The sequence below is a fragment of the Aptenodytes patagonicus genome, chromosome W (assembly GCF_965638725.1).
Source record: "Aptenodytes patagonicus chromosome W, bAptPat1.pri.cur, whole genome shotgun sequence".
Lineage (NCBI taxonomy): Eukaryota > Metazoa > Chordata > Aves > Sphenisciformes > Spheniscidae > Aptenodytes > Aptenodytes patagonicus.
Window position 1 is genome coordinate 45962100 of NC_134981.1, and position 16123 is coordinate 45978222.

General features: G+C 49.2%; 1 protein-coding gene across 2 annotated transcripts in view; it reads right to left on the minus strand.

Moving 5' to 3' along the window:
• The window catches only part of LOC143172063 (nuclear cap-binding protein subunit 1-like), an 85022-nt gene that overhangs the window by 25590 nt on the left and 43309 nt on the right, over nucleotides 1–16123 (minus strand). For both annotated transcript variants that reach the window (XM_076361296.1, XM_076361297.1), the window contains 2 exons: nucleotides 16027–16091; nucleotides 15203–15265 (listed from right to left, as the gene is read on the minus strand). In XM_076361296.1, the coding sequence (XP_076217411.1) occupies nucleotides 15203–15265; nucleotides 16027–16091 (128 nt within the window). The remainder of the gene's footprint in view (nucleotides 1–15202; nucleotides 15266–16026; nucleotides 16092–16123) is intronic.

A 16123-nucleotide genomic window follows, 5' to 3' on the forward strand; every position in this document is an offset into this window, starting at 1 on the left:
GGCCACTGCCTCTTGTCCTCCTGTCATGCACCTCAGTAAGGAGACTGATCCCATCCTCTCAGTAACCTCCTCGTAGGTATTAGAAGGCTGCTATTAGGTCCCCCTGAAGCCTTCTCTTCTCCAGGCTGAACAAGCACAGTTCCCTCAGCCCCTCTTCATAGAGCATGTGCTGCAGCCCCCTGACCAGCTTGGTGGCCCTCTGATTAACTCCCACCAGTTTCTCAATGTCTGTCTTGTATTGGGGGGACCAAAACTGGATACAGTACTCTAGATGAGGTCTAACAAGTGCCAAGTAAAGGGGAATAATCACTTCCCTCAATCTACTGGATGCACTCCTGTTGACACTGCCCAGGATACTGTTTGGCCTTTGTCACTGCCAAGGCACACTACTGGTTTGTGTTTAGCCTACTGTCCAGCAGGATCCCCAAGTCCTTTTCAGCAGAGCTGCTCCCCGGCCAGTCAGTCCCCCACCTGCACCGTTGCAGGGGGTTAGTTCATTCCAAGTACAGGACTCTGCATTTGTCCTTGTAGAATTTTGGGAGGTTCCTCTCAGGCCATTTCTCCAGCCTGAATAGGTCCCTCTGAATGACAGCCCTGTCCTCAAGCATATCAACTGCACCCCCAAATGTAATGTTGTCTGCAAGCTTGATGAGGGTGCATTCTGTCTCCTCCAGGTCATTGATAAAGATCTTAAACAGGACAGGTCCCAGGATTGACCCCTGTAGTACTCCACTTGTAACCAGGCTCCAGGTAGAGTACAAACCATTAACCACTACCCTCTGAGCCTGACAAACCAGACAGGTTTTCATCCATCTAGACCATAACAATCCAATTTGGATACAAGGATTCTGTAGGAGACCACATAAAAATCTTTTCTAAAGTCAAGGTGGATGACTTTATGATGACACAAATTTAGTCCTTTCATTATACAAGGCAATGAGGTTGGTCAGGCATGATTTACCCTTGGTAAACCCATACTGACTGTTCCCAGTCACCTCATCCCTTGTGCTCAGAAATGCATTCCAAGAGGACTCGCTCCATGATTTTCCCAGGGACCAAAGTGAAACTGACAGGCTTATAGTTCCACAGATTGTTCTGTTGGCCTTTTTTGAAAATGGGTGCAACATTTACCTTTCTCCAATTATCAGGGACCTCTCCTGATCTACACAGCCTTTCAAAGACAATAGAGAGCAGCTTCACAATGAAATCGGCCAACTCTCCCAGCACCCTCAGGTGCATCCCATCTGGTCCCATGAATTTGTATGGGTTGAGATTTCTCAAGAGATTCCCAACTCGATCCTCTTCCACTACTGGTAATTCTTCTCCTCCTTGAACACTATCTCTAAGCACAGAGACTTGGGAGACAATGTTTGTGAAGACTGAAGCAAAAAAGGCATTGAGTACCTTAGCTACCTCTGCTGTCACTAAATCACCTGCCCCATTAAGCTGCAAGCCTGCATTTTCCTTGTTTATTCTTTTACTCATAATGTAGCAGCAGAAGCTCTCATTGCCCTTTATGTCCTTTGCAAATCTCAATTCAAGTTGAGCTTTGGCTTTCCTAATACCATCCCTGCATGCCCAGGCAATGTTTCTAAATTCCTCCTTTGTAGACTGTCCTTGCTTCCACCTCCTGTGCACATCCTTTTGCATTGGACCTCAGTTATGACCTCCCTTGGCTAATCAGCCAAGTTGGCCTACTTGGTTTCCTGAGTATCAGGATAGACCATTCATGTACTTGAAGGAGGGTGTCCTTAAAGACCTGACAGTTCTTTGGAGTTCCTTTGCCCTTCAGAGCTGTCTCTCATGGGATCCTCTCTACCAGTCCCCTGAATAAGACCACATCTGCTCTCCTGAAGTCTAGGGTCTGTACTCTGCTACTCTCCTTCCTCAGTCCCCTCAGGATCTTGAGCTCCACTATTTCATGGTCGCTACAGCCAAGGCTGCCATTGATTATCACATCCTCAACCAGTTCTTTCTTGTTAGTGAATAGCAGATTCAGTTGTGCGTCACTCCTGGTTGGCCCATCCAGTACCTGTGTCAAGAAGTTATTCCTCCAGAAATCTCCTTGACTACTTGCATCCCTCTGTGTTGCCCTTCCAGCAGATGTCAGGGAGGTTTAAGTCCTCCATAAAGAACAGGGTCTGTGATCCAGAGAATTCCTCCAGTTGTTTAAAGATGACTGACCGCTTTCTAATCCTGATCAGGTAGTTTGTAACTCCCACCATGTCACCCTCACTGGCCTCTCCTCCCATCTTGGCCAACAAGCTCTCAATCAGCCTGTTGCCCATTCCATAGAAGAGGTCCATGTATTCAATCTGGTCCTTCACATAGAGGCCAATTCCCCTCCTCTTCTTCCCTGCCTGTCTTTTCTGAAGAGTCTGAATCCATCCACTACAGAACTGTGGTTATATGAGCTCTCCCACCACAGCTCAGCTACTCATCACGGTTCTTCATCTGCACACAGAGCTCTAGCACTTTGTTTGTTTCCCAGGCTGTGTGCATTTGTGCAGAGGCACTTGAAGTGGGCCCTTTTGTCCTGCTTTATCCTTCCAAGTGCTTTCTCGCTCCCATCACCCCGCCCCATGTACTTTCCACCCCATTTTCCATTCCCTCATGTCACTTCATGGTACGAACTCCATCACCCAACATACCAAGTTGAAGGTCATTTTCAAGCCTGTTGGCAAAGATGCTCTTGCCTCACCTTGTCAGATGGATCCTGGCTCTCCCTAGCAATCCTCATTCCTCAGAGGGACCCACAGTCATAAAAGCCAAAGTACTGCCTGCAACACCAGCCATGCAGCCAGCTGTTAACTCACAGAATGCATCCGCTCCTCATGTAGGTTTGAGAATACCACACATGTCCCTCACCTTTGTCCCCAGAGCTCCGCAGTTACCCTTGATATATTCCAGGTCTCCCCTGGCAGTGTTATTGGTGCCCATATGGATGAACAGCAAGAGGTAATAGTCCAAGGGCCAGACAACTCTTAACAGTCTCTCCACAACCATCCTGGATATGGGCCCTTAGCAAGAAACAAACCTTCCATGACAGCATGTCTGGTCAGCAGATGGGTACCTCCATCCCCTGCAGAAAGGGATCTCCAACCATTATCATCCGCTGCTTCCTCCTGGTACTAATGCACAATTCATGCCCAGCTGGCTCCGAAGCCTCCCTTACAGAGCCTGTTCCCTTCCATTAGTGTCCTGGTTTCGGCAGGGATAGAGTTAATTTCCCTCTTAGTAGCTGGTACAGTGCTGTGTTTTGGATTTAGGAGGAGAACAATGTTGATAACGCACTGATGTTTTAGTTGTTGCTAGGTAGTCCTTACACTAGCCAAGGACTTTTCAGCTTCCCATGCTCTACCGACTGAGAAGGCTGGAGGTGCACAAGAAGCTGGGAGGGGGCACAGCCAGGACAGCTGACCCAAACTGGCCAAAGGGACATTCCATACCATGGGACGTCATGCTCAGTACATAAACTGGGGAAAGCTGGCCGGGGGGGCCGCTGCTCGGGGACTGGCTGGGCATCGGTCAGCAGGTGGTGAGCAATTGCACTGTGCATCACTTGCTTTGTGTATTCTTCTTACTATTAGTAGTAGTAGTAGTATTTTATTTTATTTCAATTATTAAACTGTTTTTATCTCAACGCACGAGTTTTTCTCACTTGTGCTCTTCTAATTCTCTCCCCCATCCCACCGGGGGAGGGGGGAGTGAGCAAGCGGCTGCGTGGTGCTTAGTTGCCGACTGAGGTTAAACCACAACAGTCCTTTTTGGCGCCCAACGTGGGGCACTGTCCTGGTTTCGGCAGGGATAGAGTCAATTTCCTTTCTAGTAGCTGGTACAGTGTTTTGGATTTAGGATGAGAACAAAGTTGATAATGCACCGATGTTTTAGTTGTTGCTAGGTAATGCTTACACTAGCCAAGGACTCTTTAGGTTTCCATGCTCTACTGACTGAGAAGGCTGGAGGTGCACAAGAAGCTGGGAGGGGGCACAGCCAAACTGGCCAAAGGGACATTCCATACCATGGGACGTCATGCTCAGTACATAAACTGGGGAAAGCTGGCCGGGGGGGCCGCTGCTCGGGGACTGGCTGGGCATTGGTCGGCGGGTGGTGAGCAATTGTACTATGCATCACTTGCTTTGTGTATTATTATTATCATATTATTATTATTATTATTATCATTTTATTTCAATGATTAAACTGTTTTTATCTCAACCCAGAAGTTTTTCTCACTTGTGCTCTTCCAATTCTCTCCCCCATCCCACCGGGTGGGGGGGAGTGAGCGAGTGGCTGTGTGGTGCTCAGTTGCCGACTGAGGTTAAACCACGACAGGCACGAAGGGTTTGAGATAATAACAGATTAACCGGAGCGTATTAAGGAATTTATATCTGTTAACAGTTGTGGGTCACGATGTTGGTTCCTCTGTTCTCGATATTGATTTGTCTAATCTGCATCGTGCTCCTTTTTTTGTTGTACGTTAGAGACTGGTGTTGGTTTTTGCAGTTGGCTGTGGTCTGCAGTGATTGGAGAAGTTCCGCTTGGGAGGTTTATTTTTAAAACATTGACCTTGGGCTTAATTTGGTATGTAAATTTCGCAATGAAGCCATTACTGTACTACGGATACCACTTTGTGGAGACAACTAGCAATTACAGTAACTTTTCTGAGAGTTTTTTTGCGGAGGAAATACAAGAATGGCAGCGTCGCTACCTTCTTCTATGATATCTCTTCCTTCATGACAGTAACTTTTCAGTATTTTGAACATCCTTGGGTCGTTAAGATACTTCTATTGCTATTTCTTTGGAATATTTTTTCGGTTTTGTCTAAGGTTAATAAGCAATTTAAGAATATCATCCAGAGATCTGCCCCAAGGCTGGATAGTTATGAGTGGCAGGGTGTGTGGGACAAGATGGGCAAGTACCTAGGCCAATGGGCACCCCCAGTGTTTTGGAACTTCACCCCTGAGCAAGTGCAGAATCCTGAAAAGTTAGTGGAATATTTGGACAAAGTATGCTGTCACCCTGGCAACTCCAGAGAGATGCAGATCATTGCACCGTGCTGGGGCCTGGCCCATGCCTACCGAGCCCTGTTCAACACCATTCAGTACCCTCAAAGGGAAGAGAAGGTCTCTGGATCTGACGGTAAAACAACACACCCTGCAGCCACTCCGACCCCAGCGACAGGCCCTGCGGCCACTCTGACCCCGGTGACAGGCACTGCGGCCACTCAGACCCCGGTGACAGGCACTGCGGCCACTCCGACGCCGGCGACAGGCCCTGCGGCTGAACCAAAAAGCCAACCTGCGCCGGTATCAGTCGCCCCTGTACACAAGAAGAAATCTTGGAAGTGCAAGTCGGCTCGTTTAGTAAGGGAGGAAGAAGCTTCTTCTAAAGGGGAGCCAGAGGAAGGATGAGGCAGACTACCCTGGAGAAGGGCCATCACGAGAACAGGAGGAGGGCCTTCCGCTGCTCGGGGAGGAAGAAGAGGAAGAATTCATGAAAGAGGCAGTAACCACCCGATCTCTATCCCTGAGTGAGCTGCGAGATATACGAAAAGATTTCAGCCGTCGTCCAGGCGAGCATATTGCCACCTGGCTGCTCCGATGCTGGGAGAATGGGGCCAGTAGCCTGGAATTAGAGGGTAAAGAAGCCAAGCAGCTGGGATCCCTTTCCGGGGAAGGGGGCACTGACAAAGCGATTGGAAAAGGGACACGAGTCCTCAGCCTTTGGAGGTGACTCTTGTCAAGCGTGAAGGAAAGGTATCCCTTTAAGGAAGATGTCATATCTCGCCCAGGGAAGTGGACCACCATGGAGAAGGGTATCCAGTTCCTAAGAGAATTAGCTGTGCTGGAGGTGATTTATGGTGACCTGAGCAATGAACAGCTATCCAAAGATCCAGACGAAGTCCAGTGCACACGACCTATGTGGCGGAAGTTTATAAGGAGCGCACCATCGTCATATGCCAACTCATTGGCAGTGATGACCTGGAAAGATGGAGAGGGACAAACAGTGGATGAATTGGCTAGTCAACTCTGGCAATATGAGGAAAGTCTCTCTTCCTCCCTCGTCACGGCTGTGGAGAAACTGTCCTGGGAGATCATAGAATCATAGAATCATAGAATCATAGAATCATTAAGGTTGGAAAAGACCTCTAAGATCATCGAGTCCAACCGTCAACCCAACACCACCATGCCCACTAAACCATGTCCCTAAGCGCCGCATCTACACGTCTTTTAAAAACCTCCAGGGATGGGGACTCCACCACTTCCCTGGGCAGCCTGTTCCAATGTTTCACCACTCTTTCAGTAAAGAAATTTTTCCTTACATCCAATCTAAACCTCCCCTGCCGCAACTTGAGGCCATTTCCTCTCGTCCTATCGCTTGTTACTTCGGAGAAAAGACCAACACCCACCTCGCTACAACCTCCTACCAGGTAGTTGTAGAGAGCGATGAGGTCTCCCCTCAGCCTCCTTTTCTCCAGGCTGAACAGTCCCAGTTCCCTCAGCCGCTCCTCATAAGACTTGTTCTCCAGACCCCTCACCAGCCTCGTTGCCCTTCTCTGGACACGCTCCAGCACCTCAACGTCCTTCTTGTAGTGAGGGGCCCAAAACTGAACACAGTATTCGAGGTGCGGCCTCACCAGGGCCGAGTACAGGGGCACGATCACTTCCCTACTCCTGCTGGCCACACTATTGCTGATACAGGCCAGGATGCCATTGGCCTTCTTGGCCACCTGGGCACACTGCCGGCTCATGTTCAGCCGGCTGTCGACCAACACCCCCAGGTCCTTCTCTGCTGGGCAGCTTTCCAGCCACTCTTCCCCAAGCCTGTAGCGCTGCATGGGGTTGTTGTGGCCCAAGTGCAGGACCCGGCACTTGGCCTTGTTGAACCTCATACAGTTGGCCTGGGCCCATCGATCCAGCCTGTCCAGGTCCCTCTGCAGAGCCTTCCTACCCTCGAGCAGATCAACACTCCCGCCCAGCTTGGTGTCGCCTGCAAACTTACTGAGGGTGCACTCGATCCCCTCATCCAGATCATTGATAAAGATATTGAACAAGACCGGCCCCAAAACTGAGCCCTGGGGAACACCGCTCGTGACCGGCCGCCAACTGGATTGAACTCCATTCACCACAACTCTCTGGGCCCGGCCATCCAGCCAGTTTTTGACCCAGCGCAGAGTCCACCTGTCTAAGCCGTGAGCCGCCAGCTTCTCTAGGAGAATGCTGTGGGAAACAGTGTCAAAGGCCTTGCTGAAGTCCAGGTAGACCACATCCACAGCCTTTCCCTCATCCACTAGGCGGGTCACCTGGTCATAGAAGGAGATCAGGTTGGTCAAGCAGGACCTGCCTCTCATGAACCCGTGCTGGCTAGGCCTGATCCCCTGGTTGTCCCGCTCATGCCTTGTGAGCGCCCTCAAGATGAACCGCTCCATAATCTTCCCCGGCACCGAGGTCAGGCTGACAGGCCTGGAGTTCCCTGGATCCTCCTTCCGGCCCTTCTTGTAGATGGGCGTCACATTGGCAAGCCTCCAGTCATCCGGGACCTCCCCCGTTAACCAGGACTGCTGATAAATGATGGAGAGCTGCTTGGCGAGCACCTCCGCCAGCTCCCTCAGCACTCTCGGGTGGATCCCATCCGGCCCCATAGACTTGTGAGTGTCCAGGTGGCATAGCAGGTCATTGACTGCTTCCTCCTGGATTACGGGGGGTTCATCCTGCTCGCCGTCCCCGTCTTCCAGCTCGGGGGGCCGAGTACCCTGAGGATAACTGGTCTGCCTGTTAAAGACTGAGGCAAAGAAGGCATTGAGTACCTCAGCCTTTTCCTCATCCTCAGTGACAATGTTCCCCCTTGCATCCAATAAAGGATGGAGATTCTCCTTGGCTCTCTTCTTGTCATTAATATATTTGTAAAAACTTTTTTTGTTGTCTTTAACGACAGCGGCCAGATTGCGTTCTAGCTGGGCTTTTGCCTTTCTCATTTCTTCTCTGCACGACCTAACAAGATCCCTGTACTCTTCTTGAGTCGCCTGCCCCTTCTTCCACAAGCGGTAAACTCTCCTTTTTTTCCTGAGTCCCAGCAAGAGCTCTCTGTTCAGCCAGGCCGGTCGTCTTCCCCGCCCATTCTTCTTACGGCGTACAGGGACAGCCTGCTCCTGCGCCTTCAAGACTTCCTTCTTGAAGATCGTCCAGCCTTCCTGGACCCCTTTGCCCTTCAGGACCGTCTCCCACGGGACTCTCTCAACCAGCGTCCTGAACAGGCCAAAGTCCGCCCTCCGGAAGTCCATGGTTGTGGTTTTGCTGCCCCCCCTCCTTACTTCACCAAGAATGGAGAATTCTATCATTTCATGGTCGCTAAGCCCAAGACGGCCTCCGACCACCACATCTCCCACCAGTCCTTCTCTGTTTGTAAACAGCAGGTCGAGCGAGGCACCTCCCCTGGTAGGCTCACTTACCAGCTGTGTCAGGAAGTTGTCTTCCACACACTCCAGGAACCTCCTAGACTGCTTCCTCTCTGCCGTGTTGTATTGCCAGCAGACGTCCGGGAAGTTGAAGTCCCCCACGAGAACAAGGGCTAGCGATTGAGAAACTTCTGCCAGCCGCTTACAGAACGCTTCATCCGCCCCTTCATCCTGGTTGGGTGGTCTATAACAGACTCCCAGCAGGATATCTGCCTCATTGGCCTTCCCCCTCATCCTTACCCATAGACACTCAACCGTACCATCATCACTATCGTTGAGCTCTATACAATCAAAACACTCCCTAACATACAGGGCCACCCCACCGCCTCTCCTTCCTCGCCTGTCCCTTCTGAAGAGTCTGTAGCCATCCATTGCAGCACTCCAGTCGTGAGAGTCACCCCAACAACTCCAATCAACCCCAACAAGATCCAGCAACTCAGAGAGGATAGGTCCTACTCCGCACCTGTACGGACCAATATCTCGGCTATTAGGAGTCAGCGTTCTTTTGCTCAAGAGAGAGAATATAAAGGGTACACACCACGGGGCACCCTATGGGTTTACCTGCGTGACCACAGAGAGGACATGAGGAAGTGGGATGGGAAACCTACCTCAGCCCTAGGGGCACGGGTACGCGAATTGCAAGGGAAAACAATCACCGAAAGAGGTTCTTCCAGGAAAATTGCTGCTCCAGTTTCCAGCGGGCAGTTCCCCAGAGAGAGTAGAAGGGCTGATCTTACTCCTGATCTTAATGAAGAAACTTCTGACTCGTACGTACAAGAAATGAGAAATGAGTACTGTGAGGAGGACTAGAGGGGCCCTGCCTCCAGCCAGGGGGAGGAAAGGGACAACCGGGTTTACTGGACTGTGTGGATTCGGTGGCCTGGCACATCAGACCCACAGGAGTATAAGGCTCTAGTAGGCACCGGTGCACAGTGTACCCTAATGCCATCAAGATATATAGGGACAGAACCCATCTGTATTTCTGGGGTGACGGGGGGATCCCAACAGCTAACTGCATTGGAAGCCGAAGTGAGTCTAACTGGGAATGGGTGGCAGAAGCACCCCATTGTGACTGGCCCAGAGGCTCCGTTCATCCTTGGCATAGACTACCTCAGGAGAGGGTATTTCCAGGACCCAAAAGGGTACCGGTGGGCTTTTGGTATAGCTGCCTTGGAGACGGAGGAAATTAAACAGCTGTCCACCTTGCCTGGTCTCTCGGAGGACCCCTCTGTTGTGGGGTTGCTGAAGGTCGAAGACCAACAGGTGCCAATCGCTACCACCACAGTGCACCGGCGGCAATATCGCACCAACCGAGACTCCTTGATTCCCATTCATGAGCTGATTCGTCGACTGGAGAGCCAAGGAGTGATCAGCAATACTCGCTCACCCTTTAACAGTCCCATATGGCCAGTGCGGAAGTCTAATGGAGAGTGGAGACTGACAGTAGACTATCGTAGCCTAAATGAAGTCACGCCACCACTGAGTGCTGCCGTGCCAGACATGCTAGAACTTCAATACGAACTGGAGTCAAAGGCAGCCAAGTGGTATGCCACAGTTGATATTGCTAATGCGTTTTTCTCAATCCCTTTGACAGCAGAGTGCAGGCCACAGTTTGCTTTCACTTGGAGGGGCGTCCAGTACACCTGGAACCGACTGCCCCAGGGGTGGAAACACAGCCCCACCATTTGCCATGGACTGATCCAGACTGCACTGGAGCAGGGTGGAGCTCCGGAACACCTGCAATACATTGATGACATCATCGTGTGGGGCAACACAGCAGGAGAAGTTTTTGAAAAAGGGAAGGAAATAGTCCAAATCCTGCTGAAGGCCGGTTTTGCCATAAAACAAAGTAAGGTCAAGGGACCTGCACAGGAGATCCAGTTTTTAGGAATAAAATGGCAAGATGGTCGTCGTCAGATCCCAATGGATGTGATCAACAAAATAACAGCCATGTCTCCACCAACCAGCAAAAAGGAAACACAAGCTTTCTTAGGCGTCGTGTGTTTTTGGAGAATGCATATTCCAAATTACAGTCTGATTGTAAACCCTCTCTATCAAGTGACCCGAAAAAAGAACGATTTCAAATGGGGCCCTGAGCAACGACAAGCCTTTGAACAAATTAAACAGGAGAGAGTTCATGCAGTAGCCCTGGGGCCAGTCCAGCCAGGGCAAGATGTAAAAAACGTGCTCTACAGAGCAGCCAGGGAGAATGGCCCTACCTGGAGCCTCTGGCAGAAAGCACCTGGGGAGACTTGAGGTCGACCCCTGGGGATTTGCAGTCGGGGATACAGGGGATCTGAGGCCCGCTATACTCCAACTGAAAGAGAGATGTTAGCAGCTCAAACCCCTTCATATGCTGCCTCGGAAGTGATCGGCACTGAAGCACAGCTCCTCCTGGCACCCCGACTGCCGGTGCTGGGCTGGATGTTCAGAGGGAGGGTCCCCTGTACACATCATGCAACTGATGCTACGTGGAGTAAGTGGGTCGCACTGATCACACAACGGGCTCGAATAGGAAACCCCAGTCGCCCAGGAATCCTGGAAGTGATCATGGATTGGCCAGAAGGCAAAGATTTTGGAATATCGCCAGAGGAGGAGGTGACGCGCACTGAGGAGGCCCCAATGTATAATGAACTACCAGGGAATGAGAAGCAATATGCCCTGTTCACTGATGGGTCCTGTCGTCTTGTGGGAAAGCATCGGAGGTGGAAAGCTGCTGTATGGAGTCCTATGCGACAAGTTGTAGAAACTGCTGAAGGAGAAGGTGAATCGAGCCAATTTGCAGAAGTCAAGGCCATCCAGCTGGCTTTAGGCATTGCTGATCAAGAAAAGGGGCCAGTGCTCTATCTCTATACTGATTCATGGATGGTGGCAAATGCCCTGTGGGGGTGGTTGCAGCAATGGAAGCGGAGCAACTGGCAGCGCAGAGGCAAACCCATCTGGGCTGCCGCATTGTGGCAAGATATTGCTGCCCGGGTGGAGAACCTGGTTGTAAAAGTCAGTCACGTAGATGCTCACGTACCCAAGAGTCGGGCCACTGAAGACCATCAAAACAACCAGCAGGTGGATCAGGCTGCTAAGATTGAAGTGGCTCAGGTGGAGCTGGACTGGCAACACAAGGGTGAATTATTTATACCTCGGTGGGCCCATGACACCTCAGGTCACCAAGGAAGAGATGCAACATACAGATGGGCTCGTGATCGAGGGGTGGACTTGACCATGGACACTATTGCACAGGTTATCCATGAATGCGAAACATGCGCTGCAATCAAGCAAGCCAAGCAGTTAAAGCCCCTCTGGTATGGAGGACGATGGTTGAAATATAACTATGGGGAGGCCTGGCAGATCGATTATATCACACTCCCACAAACCCGCCAAGGCAAGCGCCACGTGCTTACAATGGTGGAGGCAACCACCGGATGGCTGGAAACATATCCCGTGCCCCATGCCACCGCCCAGAACACTATCCTGGGCCTTGAAAAGCAAGTCCTATGGCGACATGGCACCCCAGAAAGAATTGAGTCAGACAACGGGACTCATTTCCGAAACAACCTCATAGACACCTGGGCCAAAGAGCACGGCATCGAGTGGGTGTATCACATCCCCTGTCATGCACCAGCCTCCGGGAAAATCGAACAATACAATGGACTGTTAGAGACTACGCTGAGAGCAATGGGTGCTGGGACGCTCAAACATTGGGACACACATTTAGCAAAGGCCACCGGGTTAGTCAACACTCGGGGATCTGCCAATCGAGCAGGCCCTGCCCAGTCAGAACTTTTACGTACTGTAGATGGGAATAAAGTCCCTGTAGTGCACATAAAAAAATATGCTGGGGAAGACAGTCTGGGTTATTCCTGCCTCGGGCAAAGGCAAACCCATCCGTGGGATTGCTTTTGCTCAAGGACCTGGGTGCACTTGGTGGATAATGCGGAAGGATGGGGAAGTCCGATGTGTACCTCAAAGGGATTGGATTTTGGGTGAGAATAGCCAATGATCTGAATTATGTGATGTTAAGTGCTACATAATATTATATGCCATACTAATGATATTACACTAAGAATCACCCAGACTAATGAAGAATAACTTCAGTGAAACCAAGCAAAGTGCAGTGATGATGGTACCAGAACTGACTTCAACATGAAACAATCCAACACCACACACCATCTCCATCTTTCCTGCCCTGGAAGATTATTATGACAGATGGAGCCCAAAGTCATGGACTAAATGAACTCACCGAACATTTTAGAGGGATGGCCCACAGACTAAGGGAATGATATCTGTGTGTGTATATATATATTAAAAGAAACCCAGGAAAAGGGGTGGTGATTAATGGAAATGTACTGGAAAATATGGGACTTGAGCATGACGTAGATGGTATAGAGTAAGGGGTGGATACTGTCCTGGTTTCGGCAGGGATAGAGTTAATTTCCCTCTTAGTAGCTGGTACGGTGCTGTGTTTTGGATTTAGGCTGAGAACAAAGTTGATAACGCACCGATGTTTTAGTTGTTGCTAGGTAATGCTTACACTAGCCAAGGACTTTTCAGCTACCCATGCTCTACCGACTGAGAGGGCTGCAGGTGCCCAAGAAGCTGGGAGGGGGCACAGCCAAACTGGCCAAAGGGACATTCCATACCATGTGACGTCATGCTCAGTACATAAACTGGGGAAAGCTGGCCGGGGAGGCCGCTGCTCGGGGACTGGCTGGGCATCGGTCGGCGGGTGGTGAGCAATTGCACTGTGCATCACTTGCTTTATGTATTCTTCTTACTATTAGTAGTAGTAGTAGTATTTTATTCTATTTCAATTATTAAACTGTTTTTATCTCAACCCACGAGTTTTTCTCACTTGTGCTCTTCCGATTCTCTCCCCCATCCCACCGGGGGGCGGGGGGGGAGGAGTGAGCGAGCGGCTGTGCGGTACTCAATTGCCGACTGAAGTTAAACCACCATTAGCTATTACAGGACTGTACTGTTCCTGTAAGTTCAGATCTAAGGGCAGAGAAGGAGCCTTTCTCCTACTCTAGAAGTTACAAGTCTCCGGCCTCCCCCATCTTGTCTATCTCCATCCACCACTGGTTTAAGTGTAGCTTCTTGCTGTCACTTCTTCCTTGCGCTATGTGGCTCAGGCTCTAGTCTTTTCAAGGTCTCTGTGCAGACCCTGTTGATCTATTTGCCTTCCCTAATGCTACAACAGCCTGCTCACCTCCTTACACAGCTCCTTTACCTGGCAACTCTGCTCTTTGACCAGAGCACACCTCCCACAAGCAAAACCACCACTACCTCCTGCTTCAGGCAATTCCTGCAGCCCCAGACCTCAACAGCGACATTCTTCCTCTAAAGCTCCATCTGGAACAAGGCTTTTAATTTACTAGGGGTGTTGTTTCCAACCAGTGCTGGGGACAGAGCCTTGTGGCACATCACCACCATTGCTGTACAGCCCCACACTGTCTGGAGCTCCCTGGTGTGCTGACTGCCCTGCTAACTGCTTCTGTACTCTGGGAGCTGCATTTCTGCTTACCAGCTAAACAGGCGTCACCCACAGCAGCTGACCAGCAGATTACTCCCTAGTCAGCAGACTGTTTTAGACTTTCATGTTTTACAGTGTACACAATTTGAAGATAAGGAGCCGGTCTATCACTATTTCCTTATTGGCCATTAGCAATCTTAGGAATCCCATCTTCATAAGGTAACTTTTGGAATGGCTTCTCTGAAAAATTAAAGCAGTGTTTGCTCTGTTAGTTAGACTGCTTTCCCGAGGAAACAAAGTTTGTGTGATTTCACTATGTTCCTCCCTCCAAACATTTTTTGGGTTCTTAGCTGGTATTAAATACATTTCAGAGAAAGAGGAGTCTCAAAGGCAGTTATATTCTTAAAAGTTTTGTGAAAACTGGCAGCTTGGTAGAGAGATACCCACATCAGTGTTCCCAACAAGGGGAATGTAGGCAATGAAAAAACAGCTATTTGGAGGCTCCTACTTGGACAGTCAACATGAACAAACTTGATAAGCAGCAAACGCACAACTCCCAATTGGCACAACACAGGGGACATACATAAGTAAATCTGAAGTAATGCATCACATACACGGCTGCACCCCTCTTCCCAGGGATACCTAGGCACATTGGCTATGGGATGCAGGTATGGTAGCAGGCTGCAGAAGTTAGACTGTAAGGAGGACTAAGCCCCCAAGTAATCTTTCTTTATATGTGGGAGCAGGACAGGATGGGAGTAAGCAGAAGGCATGGTACCTGGAATACAAGGTTTTGGGAAAGCTATGGTTAGGCACTGAGGGGGTGCAGGGAGCTCCTGCTAGAAGCCAAAAGATCAAGATTCAGGGGGAGGGTGGGGGGTGTCATGTTAGGATGGCGCTCAGAGAGTGAGGTTACATATATGAATGCAGGGAGCCAAAGGGAAGGAGAGTCAAGGCAAATTACTGATAAGTAGGAGAACCCTTCTGAAAAGTTTGCAAACAACTGACTGAGGTGATAAGGACAAAAATCTACAAGCAAATCAGGTTTCCACTGTTTACAGAACACAGTACTGCTTGGATGTTCATTACAGAAAACTGGGATTGTTTTTATAGTGACTAAAGGTTACCAACCTTGTCTACCAAGGAATGGTAGTAAACAGGTGGGGGGGAGGGGTCAAAAGTGTTAGTGGAAAGCAGTTAACAGAACCACTATGTTGTGACGTTTGCTGGATAAGTTTGAAGGTTTAAGTTCTGATGGGAGACAGAGACTGACTTACCAATCTTCCCAGCTCCAACGGAACTGAAAGTTACTCAGGTGGTGGGAAAACCAGTTAATAAACCTTTTTTAAAAGAAGAAAGCTCTATTAAATACCAGAACTGCAAAGAAAAACAACAAACAAAAAAACCCCCACAAACCTCTTAATTGACAAGTAGAATACATCTATAAGAAAATCTCAAAGATAAGCCCAAACTCTCCAATCTGTAGTCATTAATGCATTAAATAGACATCGATATTGACTCACACCAAAAGACTGAATTGAGATTCAAAAGCCAGCCCTTATGGATGAATGTGCAGTCTCTCTTGTTCTCGTGCATATACGAGACTAATGACTTACTAAAATAAGCAGTGAAAAAAATTTAGTGCAAGTCTACAGGTTTTCACATTTTTGCACAGTAATTTTAGTTCTACATAATGCAGACCACTCAAACCACAGAAACACCACTGCTCTTTTCCAGCTAGCCAACCTTCCCATAAACCCACTTCCAACCCTTTCCTTCCTCAGGCCAATAGGGAGGAGAAAGTAGTACATAACAGAAGGGGGTATGGATGTGGAAGAGTTGTCACAGTTTTTATAGCTGTACTGTATAGCTAATCAGACTAGTGACTTGAAGGAAAGAGTTTCTGGGAGAAGAGAGGCAAGTGGTCAGTCCGTCCCTTACCTTCTCTTCAGATGGCTCAAGTCTAGAGCCCCAAAAACATTTTGTAGAGATCCAAACTGTTTATCAAGGATTTCAGATGATCCTTTTCAAAAATGCATCAATATCCAATGCACAAGAAAAATGAGAAACATTTTCTGTTGTCCCCAAAATACATACTTACCTGTCTATACATGTAGTATTCATTGTATCCAAGCGCATGTAAAGCATTTCTGTGGCTTGTGCAAGCTGAAAGTTTCTTATTAAAGTTAACAGAGAAG